The sequence below is a fragment of the Macaca thibetana genome, chromosome 18 (assembly GCF_024542745.1).
Source record: "Macaca thibetana thibetana isolate TM-01 chromosome 18, ASM2454274v1, whole genome shotgun sequence".
In the NCBI taxonomy this organism is placed as follows: Eukaryota; Metazoa; Chordata; class Mammalia; order Primates; family Cercopithecidae; genus Macaca; species Macaca thibetana.
Genome location: NC_065595.1, coordinates 63,197,829 through 63,220,389, shown reverse-complemented (window position 1 = coordinate 63,220,389; position 22,561 = coordinate 63,197,829). Strand labels below are relative to the sequence as shown.

General features: G+C 39.2%; 1 protein-coding gene across 17 annotated transcripts in view; it reads left to right on the top strand.

Moving 5' to 3' along the window:
• DLGAP1 (DLG associated protein 1) overlaps window positions 1-22,561 on the top strand; it is a 959,039-nt gene that overhangs the window by 705,425 nt on the left and 231,053 nt on the right. For all 17 annotated transcript variants that reach the window (XM_050767436.1, XM_050767440.1, XM_050767437.1 and 14 more), the window contains one exon: window positions 19,860-20,037. In XM_050767436.1, coding sequence (XP_050623393.1) covers window positions 19,860-20,037 — 178 coding nt within the window. The remainder of the gene's footprint in view (window positions 1-19,859; window positions 20,038-22,561) is intronic.

Here is a 22,561-nt window from a genome sequence, read left to right as displayed (position 1 = left end):
AATAGTACAGAGAGATCTCATGCACCTTATACCCAGTTTCCCCGCTACCCACCATGGTAACATTTCAAAAAACTGTAGAACAATATCACAAAGAGGATATTGACATTGATAGTCAAGATACAAACATTTCCATCACTGCAAGGGTCCCTCATGTTGCCCTTTTATAGCCACACCCACTTGCTTCCCAACCCCACCACTTTCTTTACCCCTCGCAATCACCAGTCTGTTCTCTGTTTCTGTAAATCTGTCATTTTACATGAATGGAGTCATACAGTATGTAACCTAAGACTGGCTTTCTTCATTCAGCATAGTTCTCTGGAAATTCATCCAGGAGAGTTGCTGAGAAGTATTTCATGGATGTACTACAGTTTAATCATTCATTCCTTGAAGGATATCCTGGTTGTATGCAGTTTGGGGCAATTATAAATAAAGCTGCTGTAACCATTCCTGTAAAGGTTTCTGAGTGAACATAGGCTTCATTTCTCTAAGACAGATTCCCAGGAGTATAATTCTTGGGTCATATAGTAGTTGCATATTCAGGTTTTAGACAAACCATCAAACGGTTTTACAAAGTGGTTGTACCATTTTACATTCCTACCAGTAATGTGTGAGTGATCCCTTTTCGTTGAATCCTCACCAACATTTGCTGTTGTCATTATGTTTTGTTTTAGTCATTATGATAGGCGTGGAGTACTATCTTATTGTGAACTTAATTTTCATTTCCTTAATGACTAGTGATGTTGAACTCTTCTCCTGGGTTTATCTGTGAAATGTTTCTTCATGAGTTTTGCGCATTATCTAATTGGATTGCTTGTTTTTTACTGTTGGGTTTTGAAAGTACTTTATTTATATTAGATACTAATCCTTTGTCAGATATGTGATTTTCAAATATCTTCACCCAATTTCTAGCTTATCTTTTCATCTTCTTAATCGGGTATTACACAGAGCTGAAGTTTTTAATTCTGATTAAATCTAATTTATCAGGTTTTCACTTTATGAATCATTCTTTTAGGTCAATTCTAAGAACTCTTTGCCTAGCTTAGAATCCCAGAGATTTTCTTCAATTTTTTTTTAAAGTTTTATAGTTTCATATTTTACATTTAAGCCCTTGATCAATTTTAAGTTTGCATGAGGTGTGAAACTCATGTCTTTTTGCCTGTGGATGTCCAATTGCTCCAGCACCATTTATTAAAAAGGCCATCTTTCCCCTATTGAATTGCTTTTGCACTTTTGTCAGTAATCGGTTAGGGAGGTTTGTGGGGTCTGTTTCTTGATTCTCCATTCTGTTTCATTGATCTATGTGCCTATCCTTTCACCAATACCACACAGTCTAGATTATTGTAGCTATACAGTAAGTCTTTGAATAGAGTGAGTCCTCCCACTTCATTCTCCTTTTTCAAAATTGTTTTAGCTATGCTTGTTCCTTTGACTTTCCATATAAATTTTTTAAAAACCTTGGCTATATCTACAAAAATCTTTATGAGATTTTGACAAGAATTGCATTAAACCTGCATATCAATTTGGGAGAGAATTGACATTTGTACTATTTTGAGTAGAAATGTCATAAACATGATACAACTCGTGTTATACAACTCATAAACATGATATGTGTCTCCATTTATTAAAATCATCTTTTATTTATTTCATCAGTGTCGTGTACTTTTCAGCTCACCAGACCTGAACATATTTTGTTAGATTTACGCTTTTTATTTTCTAAGCAATTGTAAATGTTGTTGGATTTTTAATTTCTGTGTCCGGCTGTTCATGACTACATAGAGAAATACAACTGATTTTGGTATATTAGCCTTATATCCTGTGACTTTGCTGAATTCACTTAGTTCCAGAAGTTTTTTTGTTAAGTTCTTGGGATTTCCTTTGTAGGCAATAATGTCATCTGCAAACAGATGACAAGACAGAACAGGGACAGTTTTGAACTAAGTGGTGGTTCTGCGCCTAGGAGAACTAGGTTCCTTTCCAACTCTATGCCTTTTATTTCCTTGCTATACTGGCTAGAATTTCCAGAACTTTTGAATAAGCATGATAAGAGTGGAAATCTGTGTCTTGTTCATGATCTTGGGAAAACATTCTGTCTTTCTTTAAGTATATCATTAGCTGTAGATCTTTTTAGATGTTCCTTATCAAATTGAAGAAATTCCCTCTTATTTCTATTTTTCTTAGACTTTTAATCATGAATGAGCATTGACTTTTGTCACATGCATTTTCTGCATCAGTTGATAGGGTCATATCATTTTTTTCCTTAGCCTCTTAATATGGTATTAATAGATTACACTGATGTTCAGATATGGATTAGGCCTTGCATTTCTGAAAGTAGAATATCCCATCCAAGTGGAGTAAATTCCACTTGGTCATGGTGTATAATTCTTTATATATATTACTGAATTCTATCTGCCAGTGTTTTGATAAGATGATTTGTGTCTTTATTCATGAGATCTATAGTTTTCTTTTTTTGTACTGTCTTTTTCTGCTTTTGATATTAGGGTAATACTAGCTTTATAAAAATTCATTTTATAATGGGAATGTTCACTTCTCTTCTATTTTCTGGAAAAGATTGTGTATAATTGGTTTTGGTTTTTCTTTAGAAGTTGATGACATCCTCCTGTGAAACCATCTGGACCTGGAGATTTCTTTTTGAGGAACTTTTAAATTACAAATTCAATATCCTTAAGAATTACATGTCTATTATCTGTTTAAAATAAGGTGAATTGTGGTAATTTTTGTTTTACAAGTAATTGTTTCATTCCATCTACGTTGCCAAGTTTACGAGTGTACAGTTGCTCATAGTATCCCTTTATACCTGCAGAATCTCTAGTGATATTCCATTTCATTCCTGATATGGATCATTAGTCTTTTCTCTTTTATTCTTTGTTAGGCCTGTGAAAAGATTGTCAATTTTATTGACCTTTTCAAATAAGAGCTTTGATTCTTATCAAATATTTAATTGATCTTTCAGATTGTTTTTCTGCTTGTTTTGAGTTTATTCTGATCTTTTTTTAGGTTCATCAGGAAAAGCTTAATTATTGATTTGAGACTTTTCTTCTTTTCTAACATATACTTTTAGTGCTATACATTTCCCTCTCAACACTGCTTTAGCTATGTCTCAAAACTTTTAGTATGCTTGTTTTAATTGTCTTCCAGTTCAGCGTTATTTGTTTATTTCCCTTGAGATTTCCTCTTTTATCTATGGCTTATTAAGCTTTGCGTTGTTTAATTTCCACATGTTTAAAGATGATCTTGTTATCTTTCTGTTACTGATTTTTCATTTGATTCCATTGTGGTTGTAGAACACACTATGTATATTTCAGTTCTTTCAAGTTTGTTGAGTTTTTTTTTTATGGCCCCAAATATGGACTATCTTGGTATATGTTCCATGGGCACTTGGAAAGAATGAGTATTCCGCTGTTCTTGGGTAGAGTGTTCTCTAATGTCTGTTTGATTCTATTGGTTTATGGAGTTGTTGACTTCTTCTCTATCCTTCCTGACTTTCCGTCTAGTTCTGTCAATTTTGGGGAGGTAGTAACTGCGGTCTCCAACTATAATTGTGAATTTTTCTATTTCTTCTTTCAGTTCTATCAGTTTTTTCATTCAATATTTTTTTAGCATAAACATGCTGTTGTTTGCTGCATAAACATCTAAGAATGCTATGTCTTCCTGATGAATTAACCCATGATATATCATTATATAATGTACTTCCCTATCTCTGACTTTTTTTACTTTGTAGTGTACTTTATCTGATACTAATAGAGCAACTCCTATTTTCCTTTAATTAATGTTTGCAGGATATAAATTTTCCATCCTTTTGCTTTCAACTTGCCTACATTGTTATATTTGAAGTGAGTTTCTTATAGACATTTTTTTAATCACTCTGAAAATCTCTGCCTTTTAATTTATGTATGTAGGCTCTTTACATTTAACACAATTATTGATATGTTAGGGCTTATGTCTGCCATTTTTTATTTTGTTTTCCGTTTATTTTGTCTATTGTTTCCCTATTTTCTTTTTCCCACCTTCCAATGTGATACTTAATTTTTTCAGGAGTCTGTTTTTATTTGTAGTGTTTTTGAGTGTATCTCTTTGTTTTTTTTCCTTTTGAAACAGAGTTTTGCTCTTGTTGCCCAGGCTGGAGTGCAATGGTGTGATCTCAGCTCACTGCAACCTCTGCCTCCCAGGTTCAAGCAGTTCTCCTGTCTCAGCCTCCCGAGTAGCTGTGATTACAGGCACCCGTCACCACACCTGGCTAATTTTTTTGTATTTTTACTAGAGGTGAGGTTTCACCATGTTGGCCAGGCTGGTCTCGAACTCCTGACCTCAGGTGATCCACCTGCCTCGGCCTCCCAAAGTGCTGGGATTACAGGCATGAGTCACCACACCCGAGTATATCTCTTTGTACAGATTTTAAGGGTGGCTGTAGGTATTATAATTTATCAGAATCTAATGACATCATCATTTCACCAGTTTAAATGAAGTGTAACAATCTTAAAAGCACGCAAGTGTGGGGCCAGGCGCGGTGGCTCACGCCTGTAATCCCAGCACTTTGGGAGACCAAGGCAGGCAGATCATGAGGTCAGATGGAGACCATCCTGGCTAACACGGTGAAATCCCGTCTCTACTAAAAATCCAAAATTTAGTCTAGCGTGGTGGCGGGCGCCTGTAGTCCCAACTACTCGGGAGGTTGAGGCAGGAGAATGGCGTGAACCTGGGAGGCGGAGCTTGCAGTGAGCCGAGATCGCGCCACTGCACTCCAGCCTGGCGACAGAGCGAGACTCCGTCTCAAAAAAAAAAAAAAAAAGAAGTTTGCAAGTGTGTATGGAGATTCTGAGCCTTCCAAAGCAGCCAGGGAATGTTCATCCACCACCTACATGAACAGATACAACAAGCACAGCCATGCACACAAACAAAATTGAGGCTGTGCCCAGACTCACTACACCTCTGGCATCTACTAAGGTTGCTTTTCTCACCCCTCTTCTTCCCTATGGCCCCTGATTCTCATCTCCTGCCCAATTCCAAGCTGACAAAGTTGACACCACTTACATAAGCTCAACCTAGAACCAAAACCAGATAACTGCCGCAAATAAGAAGTCATATAAAGCCATGAAAATTTTGTTTCCATCTGAAGGAACTCAGATATGATTGCGGAATTACTATTGGTGATAATTTGGGAACCATGAGGAATGTACCAGGAAAACAGTAAATGTCATCTCGCTTTCCCAAAGGAAGATTTTTTAAGACTGCAAATACTTACCTTCATATGAGTCTTGCAAAATTCTAAAATCAGCTTTAAAATAGATGGTTTGGGGTGATGTAGAAAATAGGAAAACAGCATAGATATGTTAACAAGGGGTATATAGAACTACCCGTATTTCCCTCTTTGTCTTAGCTGAGAGAGATGTATCAGAGGAATGTAACTGTACTTAGGATAGCATTTGAAACAGTATATCACAATTACCTTGCAGGAAAAACAAACAAACAAGAGGCCTGGGTAATAGGAACATACATAGATGGTTAATCGGCTTCTCAGTACAGGCTGCATTATTAATGGACTGAGCCAACTCACTGATCACTGGTGTTACCAAAGGAGATTACTGATTTGCCCAGTCCTTGTGAATAATTTGCTAGTGTTTGGGTAAGGATATAGATGATATGCTTATGGGAAGGTACAGGATGGTTAAGACTACAGAAGTTAGAACCAGCTTTCAATTTTGAGTTTACAAACTTGTCAGCTTCAGCTTCTTCATTATAAAATAGGTATAATAATACTTCATAATTGTTAAATAATCCTTAATACTGGTGTGATAAATAAGATACTGTAGGTAAAGCACTCAAATGCATAGGGCCATGTAACACACTCAGTAAACTGTGGTTTTGTTATTTTTGCTTTCCTCATCACATTTGCTGCTACACAAAACTGGCAAGAATAGGTGATATATGCATGTATTGCATACGAATGACAGGATAGGTCAGGTGCAGTGCTGCACACCTGTGATCCCAGCACTTTGGGAAGCCGAGGCAGGTGAATCGCCCGAGGTCAGTAGTTCGCAACCAGCCTGACTAACGTGGTGAAACCCCATCTGTACTAAATACAAAAAAAAAAAGCGTGGTGGCGCATGCCTGTAATCCGAGCTACTTGGGAGGCTGAGACAGGAGAACTGCTTGTACCTGGGAGGTGGAGGTTGCACTGAGATGAGATCACGCCATTGCACTCCAGCCTGGGCAACAAGAGTGAAACTCCATCTCAAAAAAAAAATAAAAAATAAAAAAAGGATAGGCCTTTCATTTCCCTTTAACTGAAGCAAAGGATCAAAATTTGGGATGCTTTAACATCATTTGATATAAAGAAGATCCAAAAGTCGCCCAAAAAGAGCTTACCAGAAGTCAAAAATGAGATTATAGGCCATGTGTATAAGTCAGGGTTCTTTAGAGGGACAGAACTAATAGGATAGATGTATATATACAGGGGAGTTTATTAAAAAGTATTGACTCGCATGATCACAAGGTAAAGTCCCACAACAAACTGTCTGCACGCTGAGGAGCAAGGAAGACAATCTAACCCCCAAAATCTTAAAAGTAAGGAAGCCAACAGTGCAGCCTTCAGTCTGTGGTTGAAGGCCCAAGAGTCCCAGGATGAAGAACGTGGAGTCCGACGTTCAAGGGCAGGAAGCAGCCAGCACAGGAGAAAGATACAGGCTGGAAGGCTAAGCCAGTCTAGTCTTTCCACATTCTTCTGTCTGCTTTTATTCTGGCTGTGCTGGCAGCTGATCAGAGGGTGCCCACCCAGATTAAGGGTGGGTCTGCCTTTCCCAGTCCACTGACTCCAGTGTTAATCTCCTTTGGCAACACCCTCACAAACACACCCAGAAACAATACTTTGCATCCTTCAATCCAATCAAGTTGGCACTCAATAGTAACCATCACACCATGCAATCCAAAGCTTTCCCAGGCTGCATCCCAGCAGGATTTCCTGCAGAATGTGGATGATAATGGCCATTCTGTATTCCTCACTTGTCAGCCACATTTGAAAGATGGAGTATCATTCGGGGTGCCTTGTTGTCAAAGAGAAATTCACAATTTAGCTGCCTTTAGAAAAGAGTCATCAAGATTATGGAGAGCCTGGGAATGTTGACATGAGAGGAATAGAGGGTCATGTCACCTAAAGAAAGGAAGGCTTGGCAGATAACATGATTGCTGTTTTCAGAACCATTGAAGGCCATTACATAGAAGGAATACGTTTTTTGTGACCTTTCAGCAAGCCGACAGTGAGTTTAGATAGACATAGAGCATTTGACAATAGAGAAGAGAAGAAAACCAACATTAAAATAATTATTTAAGAGTCTCTCTTTACTTGCTCTTGTAATTCCTAAAGTGAAGTCAGAATATGAAGCAATTTGTGAAAAAAAAAATCTATCAAAATACTTTTACACTAGCTTTAACTGTGCCGATTTGTCAGTGTCAGCTTACATCTGTGTAAGTACATCTGCTCTTAAAGTTGAAAGAAACACATTGCATTCAGCTCAAAGCAGCATGCAGGTCATACTTCCATCCCTTCCTAAGAATTACCATTGTGGGCTTTTTACTGCCTGGTACAATTTAAACTGTCATTACGTCTTCCTTAGTGATAAAGTTATTTCTTTTCTTGCTGGTTCATAAACTGATACTGTTGTCAACAGTCTTTCAGCAATCTCTAACTGCTTAAGAAATTGTTTTTCTGGATGCCTTAATCTTGGCAGTACAATGAATTCTCAACGATATTATACTGAGTTTTAATTCTATTATTGTTTTTCACCAACTAATAGAACTATCATTTTTCTATTTTCAGCCATGGCCATAATAGTCCTTGAAGTACTACTATGTTATTTAACATCCTTAAAACTGGCAACAAAGTGCCTTCTCAGGTTGAGGGAAATGATGGTTTGTTTTTATTATGTTGGTCCCCAAATGTTGGTAGCAAAATTACTGAGAAATGAAATAGAAAAGATTAAGTTCTTCTGTTAAGGAGAGAGTCCTACTTCTGGGTATACACCTGAAAAAATTGAAAGCAGGGACTGAGGCCGGGCACGGTGGCTCACGCCTGTAATCCTAGCACTTTGGGAGGCTGAGGCTGGCAGATCACGAGGTCAGGAGTTCAAGACCAGCCTAGCCAACGTGGTGAAACCCTGTCTCTACTAAAAATACAAAAATTAGCCCGGCGTGGTGTCACGTGCCTATAATCCCAGCTACTCAGGAGGCTGAAGCAGGAAAATAGCTTGAACCTGTGAGGCAGAGGTTGCAGTGAGCCGAGATGCACTCCAGCCTGGGCAATAGTGTGAGACTCCGTCTTATAAAAAAAAAAAGAAAGAAAGAAAGGGACTGAAACAGATATTTCTACACTCATACTCATCGCAACATTATTCACAATAACCAAGTTCATCTATGGCGGAATGGATAAACCACATCACATTCAATACAGTATGATTCAGCCTTGGAGGAAGGAAATCCTGTCACACACGACAATGTGGATGAACCTTGAAGACATTATGCCAAGAGAAATATGAGACAGTCACAAAAGGACAAATTTTGTATGATTCCACTTATATGAGGTACCTAGAGTGACCAAATTCATAGATACAAAAAGTAGAATGTTGGTTGCTAAGGGGGAGGGAGGGAAATGGGGAGTTAGTGTCTAATGGGTACAGAGTCTCAGTTTGGGATAAGAAAAAACTTTTGGAGTTGGACAGTGGCAGTGGTTGTGCAAAAATGTGACTATCCTTAATGCCACCGAACTGTACCCCTAAAATGGTGAATTCAGTGGATTTTATATGATGTGTATTTTGCCACAATGAAGGGGGAGCACGAGAAAGACAGAAACAGACAGATGTTTATTATGCAGTAAATTCACACAATTCCATAAGGTGGATATTGTTAGCTCTGTTTTAAAGAGGAAGCTGTGGCTTGCACAGTGCCATGGGCCCAACCAAAACTGAGACTGATGAACCAAGGTTCAACGAATTGAAGAGCCAAATCCACCAACACAAACTTCCCGCTGTAAAACTATTTATGCTAAAGGGAACCACCCCCCACAGAAAATCACATTTTTCTCTGGATTGTTGTAATTGATGTGGCGATCAATTTGGTCCTCCACAAATGGAAATTAAGCAAAGGTAATTGCAGGAGTTATTTTGAGGCAATGCATAAGTATTGTTTTTATAAAACTGGCAGCCCTGGACCAGAAGGAGGAGGTGCCCCACTTAGCTTTAGTTGCTGTTCAGTTCTGGACAGTGATTTGCCCAAATGTGTATGCACTGCATTCTCACACAGACCTCCCGCAATCACGAAAGCAGGCCGTAGCCCCGAACTCCTGCCCGGCATGCTTTGGAAACAATTCTTTCTGTACTGCCTGCTGTATCCCCAGCCAGCTGGCAATAAAACTCTGCTAGGAACATTTAAGTATTAAGATAGATGATTTCCTTACTGCTCCCAAAAAAAGAAACTAATTCCCCTGGGCCTGACTGCACTCTAGATACCAGGTAAAAGGTGTCGTCACTTGCCTCCTGTCACCCAGGAGCAGAGCTCAGCAGATCTGTCCTTTCAACTGCTTCTTCTTGGATTGGCCCTATGCCACTCCTCCTGTCTTCCTTCCACAGTTCCCTGATTTTCTCCAGGCCCTCATCACAGTCTCACTGGGCATCTTGTCACCATGTCTTGGCCAGGCTTCACAACCTACCACCCCTGCGCCACACACACTTATATAATAAACGTATAAGGAGACCTAATACATGTCGGACACTTTGCTGACATTGGGGAATACAACGATGTATTCCTATGATGCCAACCATGGTCACTGCCCTCGGGAAGGCCATGTCTTGATGAAGAAACTCACCAGCAGAGCATTACACCACACTTCAATAGGCCTCTGACCAGAACAGGCTCAGCCCTGGATATGCCGGCAACCTGAGTGTCTGGCATCCCAGCCGCTGCCTGTACCTCTGCCTCCAGGCTTTTGCCCTTGCAGCTCCCTGGATCTGGAATGACTGTGTCTGACTCACTTTTACCTGATGACCGTCTTACCACTCAGGGTCTAAATCAAAGCCACTTTCTGTCTGAAGCTCTCCCTAATGCCTGCACTCCAAATGAGTCTCTTCTTTGTCTACCCTCTTATGGTTGCTTTCTTGCACGTCGTTATAAGCTTAACATGGATTATATTGAAGTTAGTTCTGCATGCTCATCTTACCCTGGAGATGTGAAATTCTCAAGGGTAGGAATCACATGTCCTCCATAACATCCAGCATAAGCATCATGTGTAGTCGGCATTCATTTTGTATTGCTTTAAATCTAATGTTGCACAGCCTTGATAATTGAGGAAAGAACGTTTGAGTTCCAAGTGCCACAAGAGTCTAAATATGATAGATAAACATATTTGGCACACTGAAAGAATTGCATTTTATGTTGATAGTTTCTACATCTGATGAATTATTATGGAAAGGACAATACTTTCATTTTCGATAAAGCCAACTTGATAACTAAAATGGGTTATCCCAGCTTCTAGCATTTGGCTTTGCGCATAGTGAGACTGTGGCTTTTGAACAGTGTTGAACATTCAGAAATCCCCAACCAAATGAGGTTGTTTTTTTTTTGGCAGAGCAATATAGATGGAGCAAACAATAAGTTGCAGCATCAACTGAATCCACGTGATTATTCTCTCAACTCCCTTTCACCCTACCCTGAACCCTGAGCTTCTAGGAGATACGAAAGTCTTCAGCTCTTCACAATAGCAATGTCTCCCAGAGATAATGCTGACATTTATGCCCCCGTGTCAAACCTTTGTGGAGAAAGAACAAGAATATAGAAGGGGTCCATAGGAGTTTGTTCCTCTAATTTGTATTTTAAACTTTAGAAGTTGTCCCTGTGTGTAAACTGAGCTCTTCGGATGGGGCACGTTGGTTGGTGAAATGGATCCCTTTATGAAGTTACTCTCCTAAGAAACAGAAGGAAAATTAACGTTTAAGGAAAACTGTGTTGTTGCAAAAGGAGTAAAATTTGAAAAAGGACTCTGGCTGGCAATGCAAATATCTGGAACAAAGGAAGGAAAGTCGGGCATCTGCAATCCTACTATGCATGACGCTTATGCTGGATGAGACATATGCATGAATCATATGCATGACTAATCCAACTATGCATGACGCTTATGCTGGATGTTATGGAGGACATGTGATTCCTGCCCTTGAGAATTACACATCTCCAGGTTAAGATGAACATGCAGAACTGACTTCAATATAATCCATGTTAAGCTTATAATAGATGTGCAAGAAAGCAACCATGAGAGGGTAGACAAAAAGAGACTCATTTGGAGTGCAGGCATTAGGGAGAGCTTCAGACAGAAAGTGGCTTTGAGTTAGACCCTGAGTCTGTAAATAAAAATAGTCTGTAAATAATTTTGGCCAATAATTTCTTTGAAATTTTGGGTCAAGTTCTTGTATGCCCCAAGGGAAACTGCAGCCTTAAATAGCTACAGTGTTAACCATTTCAGGCTATTGTTTTCAATAACAACCTGGGGATAGGGCTTTTCCACAGAACAGAGCTTCCAATCAGATCAAATAGTTCCAATGCCCCGGGATCTCTTTAGAGGGGAGCTGTGAGACCAGTAAAAATATTAACTGTTCACTGGAGATGGTGGTTTCAACAGCACTCCAAAAGGGTGTGTCCCCTCTGTTGGCTGCAAGGCTGCCATCTGTTCACAGCTAGTATGCCAGAGCTGGGGGGCAGGGGAATGTGCATATCCCCAAGTTAAATCTCCAAAGACCCCATTGTTTTTATCTAAAATCAGTAGTTTTTCTTGGATAAATGAGTTTGTTTGTTCTCTGCCTTTGGTTACTTAGTTCAGGAATGGTTGATTTTAATAGTTTTGCCAATATGTTAACCTAATTCCTCTCTGTCATTCCAGAAGTCCCACCCCCCAATGTAAAATTTCTTGCTCATTTATCTCAAATGTTTTCCTATAAAATTTTTATGTGCTGACACAAAAACTTATACATGATTGTTTATTACAGCATTATTCATAATAGCCAAAAAATAAAAACAAGTCAACTGTCCATCAACTGATGAATGGACAGATTGTTATATATATTCATACAGTGCAATACTATTCAGCTATATAAAGGAATGAAGTACTGATACACGCTACAACATGAATGAACCTTGAAAACATCATGCTAGGGATGGGTGCAGTGGCTTGCACCTACATGTAGTCCCAACTACATGGGAGCTGAGGTAGGAGGATTGTTTAAGCTCAGGAGTTGGAAGCTGCAGTGAGCTGTGGTCATGCCACTGCACTCCTGGGCAGCAGAGTAAGAACCCATCTCAAAAAAGAAAGAAAGAGACAAAGAGAGAGGTGGGGGGGGGGGAGAGAGAGAGAGAAGAAAGAAAGAGAAAGAGAGAAGAAAGAGAGAGAGAGGGAGGGAGGGAAGGAAGGAAGGCAGGGAAGTAGGGCGGGTGGGAGGGAGGGAAGAAAGAAAATATCATGCTAAGTTAAAGAAGACAGATACCAAAAGCCACAGATTGTATGATTCCATGTATGTGAAGTGTCCGGAACAGGCAAAGGCATAGAGACAAGGGGTAGATGAGGGATTTGGGCTAGGGAAGAATGGAGAGTGACTATAATGGGTATAAGATTGGAGGGGGGATAATGAAAATGTTCTAGAATTCAGTAGTAATTATGGTTGCATAATTCTATGAATATACTAAAAATCACTGAAAAGGGTGACTTTTATGGTACTGTATATAAATTATATCACAATAAAACTTTATGAGTTGGCCGTGGTGGCTCACACCTGTAATCTCAACCCTTTGGGAGGCTGAGGCAGGCGGATCACTTGAAGTCCGGAGTTCGAGACCAGCCTGGCCAACATGATGAAACCCTGTCTCCACTAAAAATACAAAAATTAGCTGGGTGTGGTGGCGCATGCTTGTAATCCCAGCTACTTAGGAGGTTGAGGTAGGAGAATCACTTGAACCTGGGCAGCAGAGGTGGCAGTGAGTCGAGATCGTGCCACTGCACTCTGGCCTGGGTGACAGAGTAACACTCCGTCTCATTTAAAAAAAAAAAAAAGAAGAAGAAGAAGGCCAGGCACAGTGGTTCACACCTGTAATCCCAGCACTTTGAGAGGCCGAGGTAGACAGATCACGAGGTCAGGAGACCAGCCTGGCCAATATGGTGAAACCACATCTCTACTAAAAATACAAAAATTATCCAGGCATGGTGGCACATGCCTGTAGTCCCAGCTACTCGGGAGGCTGAGGCAGGAGAATCACTTTAACCCAGGAAGCAGAGGTTGCAGTGAGCTGAGACTGCACCACTGCACTCCAGTCTGGGCAACAGAGTAAGACTCTGTCCAAAAAAAAAAAAAAAAAAGGAGGAGGAGGAGGGGCAGGAGGAGGAGGGGGAGGAGGAGGAGGAGGAGAAGACAGAATAGGAATGTGGAAGTTAACAGGCCAAGCTTCCATTGGAATTACCTTCAACACGATGTGATCTTTCAAAGTCACAGTTTCTTTATCTATAAGGTAGTATTAACGGTAGCCAGGCATTGGATAAATGGTAACAAATGTCAGGTATTATTATAAAGTAGAAATAACTCAAGAGGCAAGTACAAAAGTAAACAACTTTAATGAAAGTTATACTTCTATACGGATTATAAAGCCATTATAGTTAAGGTTACTGAAAAGAAAGGCTTCGTTTTACCAAAGCAGATTGACTAGTAAAATGCCCCGTGTTGGATTCCCTGAAACTAAACAGAGAACTGTCACCTACTAAGTACCATTTTCCACACCAAAGCCCAAGGGATCAAAGCCTCTCAGTTCAAGCCATTAATGTTTATGAGTATGATTTGATAAAAGTGTCATGACCAAGGCCAAATACTTTCATTTTTGAAATACAGTAAAGTTAGATTAACCTCCTGAGGCCATAAGATGTTTCCTCTGGGTCCCATGGAAGAGCCTTATATTCCAATACTTTTGTAAGTCAGAGAGAAGACAACATGAAAATGAACAAAACTTAAGGTGCAGATGGCTCCATAAGATGGTCCATCACCTCCAAAGATTCTCCCACTGGATTCAATAACCTGGAAGCATTTCCTTCTTTGGGGGAAAAAAACATCGCAACCATCTGAAGTTATTTTCAGTAGTAATATGTTACAAAGTTAGTCATTTTGTCTTTTGAGACATTGGTTTAAAGCTTTGTGGTCTGACGATTACTGCACATGCTCTTCTTTGCAATGGCAGCCTTCCAGATACAAAGGGTCAAGCTTGTTTGTGTGGTTGGCTCACTGTCACCTAAGAACTTCCCATCATTGCTTGTACTTTAAAGACATGATAATGAATGGGACCTACCAGCCCAACAAAATCAAGATCTCACTTTAGTTCTAATAAGCTAGAAAAAGTTAACTTAGCATAAGTAATTTAGGGAGAAGAGTGGGAAAAGAAGAGCATCATTTTGTTAGACCAATGTTGAAAATAATTCATCTAACATGAGAGAGTTAATGTTTCTGAATATGCACACTCTCTTTCTTCTGAGCAGATCAGCTTTCTTTTGAGGTGAAGATAAAGTCATCGATATACTATTTTGGTGTTTCTTTAATGAGTGTTTCTGCATCCGGAGCACATGGGCATATAGTAACCTTTATATTGATAGCAGAAGGCTCTGTTCTGTAAGTGGACGAGATAAAATAGTTCCTTTCCTTACATTTTGTGTGTTATTAATGTATGCATTGTTTTATCAGGAATGACTCACCAAAGAAGAACTATTCAATTCCTTCTGAATGATGTTTCACTTTGAAATTTGGGAATTATGCCTTATTTCATGACGAGTGGCCAGAGTGAATGATTGTTGCAATGATGCCTCGTTTCCCCATCTCAGCCAGCAGACACTCATTTTTCAAAATGCTGGACTTTCACTTCTTCTTTGAATGTACACCATTTATGAAACAGCCACTCCCGTCACTGCCCTGATAACATTTGCAATGGCATCATCATTTATGTTGGCAATATCATTGCTCTGGGTCAGGTTGCAAAACAGCCAAAGAAACACATTTGTCATCTAACGCGCAAGTTCTAAGGAGAAGTGAACTTTAGTTTATGAATGCTTCCAGCTATGGCTCTCTTTTTCTTAAAAGAAAAAAAAGATCTTAAAAGGAAAATGAATTTTTCAGTTTGTTGGTTGAAATTTTGGGCATTGGTGTTATAAAGCGACGCAGTCAGAATCACCAAAATAGCACATAACACATGGAAAGTATTACCTTGACCTGGCAAAGCTATTTTCATGTTTGACCACTACTTGAAGGATCTAAAGGGCACATTTCTACAACAGTTTTTTTTCTTTTACTTTTTTTATATTAAAATATAGAGACAGGGCCTCACTGTGTTTCCCAGGCTGGTCTGGGCTCAAGTGATCCTTCCACCTAAGCCTCCCAAAGTGCTAGGATTACAGGTGTGAGCCACACCGCACCCGGCCTAGTTTATCTTTTGTAACAGTAAAATGCAATAAGAGATTTACTGTTGATGTTATATTCTAGATCTGTCTTAATTTGGTTTCTCCCTCAGTGCAGCTGCAAAAAGTGGTTGCTTATCACATTCTCAGGGTTTAGTATTACTAAGAATAGTTTTGGGCTGTTACATGTAAGTAATTCCATACAAGCTTTAAGAATAGATGCAATCGTATACATTGCTACTAAGAGGATACTTAGAATATAGGGAATATCTTTACAATTTGAGGACATCGAGATGGATGTACATGAATGTAATGTGTAAATGTATGTTTTTTAAAATCCACATTTCTCTAATTACTAGTGAGATCGAGCATTTTGTCATATGCTTGGTGATATATAAAGTTACTTTCCTGTGAACTTACATATTTCTTTTCTTATGATTCCCTCTTTATAGGCTTTGACCATTTTTCATTGTGTTGATTGCATATTTTTTATTCATCTTACTAATTTAAATATTATGCATGTGGACCCTTTTTGCTGCTTAGTGTTGCAAATCTGTTCTCATACTCAATGACTATTTTTCTTAACATCGTTGACAGGACCTTTGGCTGAACAAAAGTGTTAAATTTTTATGTACTTCCATTCATTAACCTTTCCCTTTATGGCGTCTAAGTTTACCACGATGCTTCTAAAGTCTTTCTCTACCACATTGCTTTGCATTTCTTTAGGTCTTCCTTATTGCCTTCCATAAGGCTTTATAGGTTTTTTTTTAATTCATAAAACGTTGATAAATTTCTCTTTAAATTGTTTAAGTATAGAAATTGAGATTATAAAATATAATCTATATTTTATTGGAGAACTTTACATTTTTAAAATATTATTTTTAATCTATATGCTTAGTAGGAATTCATTTTTCCCCAAGTGGATGCAAAAAGGGTCTAACTCCATTATTAAATACAATTAAAAACAATTTTCCTTGCCTATTCCAACTGCCACGTTTGCAATATATTATATTCAAATACATACTTAGTCCTGTTTCTGGAGTCCTTATTTTATTCTACCGATTTCCTTTACCAACATGACCCTTTTTCATCATTGCAGCTATAAAGTATAGCCGAGGCCAGGTGTGGTGGCGAACGCCTGTAATCCCAGCACTTCGGGAGGCCGAGGCGGGCAGATCACTTGAGGTCAGGAGTTCGAGACCAGCCTGGCCAACATGGTGAAACCCCTTCTCTACAAAAATACAAAAATTAGCTGGGCTTGGTGGCATGTGCCTGTAATCCCAGCTGCTCTGGAGGCTGAGGCAGGAGAATCACTTGAACCCAGGAGGCAGAGATTGCAGTGAGCTGAGATCACACCACTGCACTCCAGCTTGGGCGATAAAGTGAGACTACATCTCAAAAAATAAATAAAAATAAAATATGAAATATAGCTTAGATCTGATAAAGGGCATTCCTCCCCTTGTTTTTTTATTTATTTTTATTTTCTGGCTCTTCTTAGAACCTTTAGACCTCCTTACTCATCATCTGCATTTAATTTTCATGTGGATTCTCAAATCTGTCTCTTCCTCTCTACTACCACTAATACTTAACTGAGCCCTTTTCCCTTGTTTAGATTATAGCAACATTGCAACCACCTTGACTGGCTTTCTTTCTCTAGTGTTGCCCAGTTTAGTCTACCCTCTAAACTCCCTTCGTAAGAAAATCTGATTATTTTGAGGACTCACGTAATTTTTTACAACAGTTTTGTTGAAATATAATACACATACCATATAATTCACCCTTTTCAAGTGTACAATTTAATGATTTTGGCATATTCACAGAGTTGTGCAACCGACACTATAACTAATTTTAGAACCTTTTTATCACTGCAAAGAGAAACTCCATACTCTTTAGACATCACTTTCTAATGCCACCATCTTCCTGTGCTTTCCCCACCGAGCTCTAGTCAACCACTCATCTACTTTCTGTCTTTAGCAATTTGCCTATTCTGGACATTTCATGTAAGTGCAATCATGTAATACGTGATCTTTTGCAATATGTGGCTTCTTTCACTTAGCATGATGCTCTCAAAGATCTATATTGTAGCATGTATCAATACTTCATTCCTTTTCTTAGCCAAATAGTTATTTTACCACATTTCATCTATTCAGCATTAGATAGACATTTGAGTTGCTTCCACCTTTTGTCTGATATGAATAATGCTGCTCTGAACCTCATATAAACTTTAAAATGAGTTTGTTAGATTTGAGTAAAATTTCTATGGAGATTTATGGGGCAGTGGCTTATGCCTGTAATCCCAACAATTTGGGAGGCCAAGGTGGGCAGATCACTTGAGGTCAGGAGTTTGAGAGCAGATGGGCCAACATGGTGAAACCCATCTTTAATAAAATACAAAAATTAGCCAGCCGTGGTGGCGTGCGCATGTCATCCCAGCTACTCGGGAGGCTGAGGCAGGAGAATCGCTTGAACCCAGGAGGTGGAGGTTGCAGTGAGCCGAGATCACACCACTGCACTCCAGCCTGGGCGACAGAGTGAAACTCCATCTCAAAAATAGAAAACAGGTAAAATTTATATGGAGATTTTTGTTGCAATTACCTTAAATTTATAGATAAATTTAGGAAAAATTTAAGTTTTTTTACAGGAAACTTGTTGTGGAGGTTTTTCGCATTAATTTAGCACTTATTTATTGCCTTCCATAAATTTTATCATTTTCTTCATAAAATTCCGATACATTTCTTTTTTGTAATTTCTGTGTATTCTTTGTTTTGCAATTTTAAAGGGAATTTTTTCATTAAAATTTTATTTGATATTACATGGAAAAGCTGTTAATTTATGTATTGCTACCTTATATCTAGCTACCTTGAGGATTTCCCTTAAAAGCACTCATGGTCTTTCATTTGATTTTCTCTTAATTTACAGATAATTGATCGCATAATCTATAAATACTCAAAACTTATATCTCTTTAAAATATTTATATTACTTATTTTTTAAAATTTTCTAATTTCACTGGCTAGGATGATAAATAATAGCAGCTGTGGAGGCATATATCTTTTTCCCTATCAACTTTAATTTATTAGGAACAATGTTACAGCCAAAATTAAAGAAATCTAATAAAGAAAGAAAAATCACACTAATCCCATGTGAAAACAAACTTTAAAAATGACTAACATTGGCCGGGCACAGTGTCGCATACCTTTAATCCCAACACTTTGGGAGGCCAAGGCAGGCACGTTACTTGAGGCCAGGAGTTCAAGACCAACCTGGCCAATACAGAAAAACCCCATCTCTACAAAAAGTACAAAAATTAGCCGGTCATGGTGGCATGTGCCTGTTGTTTCAGCTATTCAGGGGCTGAGGCACGAGAATTGCTTGAACCCAGGAGGCAGAGGCTGCAGTGAGCCAAGATCTCACCACTGCACTCCAGCCTGTATGACAGAGTGAGACTCTGTCTCAAAAAATAAAATAAAATAATGAACATTAAGTTGATTATATATGAATAGAAAGACTGAGGAAGAATATACCCCAAACTGCTATGAGTAGTTCTTTTAAGGGTATGTAATTCTACATACAGGAACAAGGAGAGACAGGGGGACCCGCCTTCCACTTTGTGCACATCTGTATAGCTTGTCTATTTGCAATTAGCATTTTCTACTTTTATAATTTTACAATGCATCCTAGAATAAATCCAAAGAGTACAAAGTGTGTAGTGACTTGTGTTTACATATAAAGATTGAGAGGTATGCCTTTTTAATGGCTAAGGTGTAAGGTCTGTTCACGAAGTTCAATCTCAACTCTATTAGAGAGTTAAAGATTGGATAGAAGGAAGGAAGGGAGGGAGGGAGGGAGGAAGGAAGGGAGGGAGGGAGGAAGGAAGGGAGGGAGGGAGGAAGGGAGGGAGGGGGGAAGGAAGGAAGGGAGGAAGGAAGGAGGGAAGGAAGGAAGGGAGGAAGGAAAATGGATAGATAAAAATGTAGATATAGATATATACCCACTTACTGTTAAAACTTACTGTCCAAACACAAAAAGATGACCACAAGAGAGAAATAGGTACAAAGAAAAGCTTTACAAATTACACAAGTCAGAATTCCAGGGCAAGACAATTGCTGCTTATTATCTGCTTCCTAGGGTGGCTAGGAAAATGTGAATGAGGCAATTAGTTCATGGTTGAAGAGAATGTTAATTGCTCTCTAATGTCATCAGATCTTGATGATTTCCTGTCAAAAGTTCTTCCTTCTGAGACACTGTGGGGGAGTTTAGCAATCATAGAAGGGCATCTACGTCATTTGTCCCAGTATTTAGGGTGCCGCATAAATGACAGTAGTGCCATATCTTATTGTTTCCTGCATTTTGGAATGTGACTAATGTACCTTTTCCATTGTTCCCTTCCAGAATCTCCAATGAACACTCACCCAAACTCCAGATCCGGAGTCATAGTTACCTGAGGGCAGTGAGTGAAGTCTCCATCAACCGGAGCCTGGACAGCCTCGACCCTGCAGGCTTGCTCACATCACCAAAGTTCCGCTCCAGGAATGAGAGCTACATGCGAGCCATGAGCACCATCAGCCAGGTGAGGGCCGTCAGGGCAGCGGTGGTCAGGAGCCATTAGCGGCAGGAAGGTTAGCGAGAACTGAGAGGGCGTGAGTTAGGGAGGCAGTCGCTCACCCAGGAGACCATTGGGTCCTCAGACAGGAGGTCCAGTCAAGTGGTGCAAAGAGCATGCCATGTGTTCAGCCACAGTAAGCCCCCGGTATCAATGGTCTGCCAGGAGGTGGGGCCCTGTATAGGTGGATAAAGCACAATGAAGAGGGTCCTTGGAAATTCACTTGAGATCAGGAGTTCAAGATCAGCCTGGCCAACATGGTGAAACCCTGTATCTAGTAAAAATACAAAAGTAAGCCTGACATGGTGGCACACACCTCTGATCCCAGCTACTCTGGAGGCTGAGGCGAGAGAATCACTTGAAACTGGGAGGCGAAGGTTGCAGTGAACCGAGATCATGTCACTGCACTCCAGCCTGGGTGACTTAGTAAGACTCTTTCTCAATTAAAAGAAAAGAAAAAAGAAAAAAAAAAAAAAGAAAACTTTGACTTTTAAGCAAGCAAGAGATATGAATCTAACTTTGATGTAGGATAATTAATCTGGCAAAAAAAACATAGGAAAGATTGGAGAAAATGAGAAACTAGAAGCAGAGAGGCTAGTTTGGAAGACACTGTGATCATCAAGGTGAGAATTAATGTTACTGATGGTGGTGGTGACCATAGTGGTGATGTTGGTGTGTTGGTGATAATGATGGCAGTGATGGTGATGATAGTGATGGTGATGGTGATGATGGTGATGGTATTGGTAGTGATGGTGGTGGTAATGATGGTGATGGCAGTGGTAGTGGTAGTGATAGTAATGGTGATGGTGGTGGTGATGGTCGTGGCAGTGATGATGGTGATGGTGGTGACAGTGATGGTAACAGTAATGGCAGTGGTGATTGTGATGGTGGTGGTGGTGATGTGATGATGGTGGTGGTGATGGTGGTGGTGGTGATGTGGTGGTGGTGGTGATGATCATAATGGTGGTGGTGGTGATGGTAACGGGTGGCAGTGGCGGTTGTGATAGTGATGGTGGTGGTGGTGATGGTGATGGTGGTAACAGTGATGATAGTGATGGTGATGGTGGTGATGATGTTGATGGTGTTGGTAATGATGGTGGTGGTAATGATGGTGATGGCAGTGGTAGTGGTAGTGATAGTAATGGTGATGGTGGTGGTGATGGTAATGATAATGAGTTATAATAATGAGTTATGATCACACCACTGCACTCCAGCCCGGGCAACAGAGCTAGACCCTATCTCTTAAAAGAGAGAGAGAGAGAGAGAGAGAGAGAGAGAGAGAGAGAGAGAAAACAGAGAACATAAATCAAGAGTTAGAAAGAATTAAAGAGAAATTGACAAATATCAAAAACAGACCAAGAACATTAGACATACAGATAATAGAAGTCCCTTCAGAAGAAAATCAATGGAACAGAAAAAGTAAGAAAAACAATGAATTTTTTTAAACTTTCCTGAAATAAAAAGTTGAGTTGGAGCTACATAGTGGAAGAACATACCATGTAAACACACCATGTACCTGAGAAATTGACCCAAAGCAATCAACATCAGGGCATATTCTGGTAAAATTACAAGACTTTAAAGAATTTTTTAAAAAACACTTTGAATTTCTAGACAAAAAGAGCAACTGACTTAATAAAATGAAAACTGAGTTACCATTGGACCCTTTAACAACAATGGTTTATGCTGGAAGAAAATGATGTGTGTAGCATTTTAATACACTCAAGGAAAAATATGTGAATCAAAGATTTTTATATCTAGAAAAACTGACTTTCAAGTATAAAAGGTACAAACTGTTATAAGCATGGATGCATGCAAAGAATATTGATTCCATGAACACATTCTGAGAAATGCACTAGACAATGAGCTTTAAACCAGCCATATGAATGAGCAGACATAAGAACTACAGATGCTCCTCTACTTACTTCCCTGATAGACCCATTGTAAGTTGAAAATACCATAACTCAAAAATGGGCATTTTGTAAACATGATGGATGTGAAAACAAAAGACACAATATCCAAAAAACGCTGGACTGGCAACACAGTACACTTTGGAGTATCAGTTGTTTACCCTTGTAATTGCATGGCTGAGCACCTACCCAGAATCTCGAGATAATACTAAACCACATATCAACAGCCCAGAAAAAGATCTAAATTCAAAATTCAAAGTACAGTTTCTACTGAATACATATCAATCTTGTATCATCATAAAGTAGAAAAAGCATAAGTCAAACCATCATTAGTCATGGACCACCTGTAGTAGCAAACATTAAACACAATTATGTGTAGAACTAAGACTAAATGAGCATTCACTGGTTGGGGAGCATAATAGGTTTATTTGCTCTGATGATATAAATACAGCACAATTATTTAAAAATGAGAAAAGAATAGAGGGACCACATATAAAATGAAATTGTTAGCTCTTTAATCATATGTGGGCAGGGGTAGTATTAGTAATGTTTTCTGTGCATATATTATGGGATAAAGTAAATGG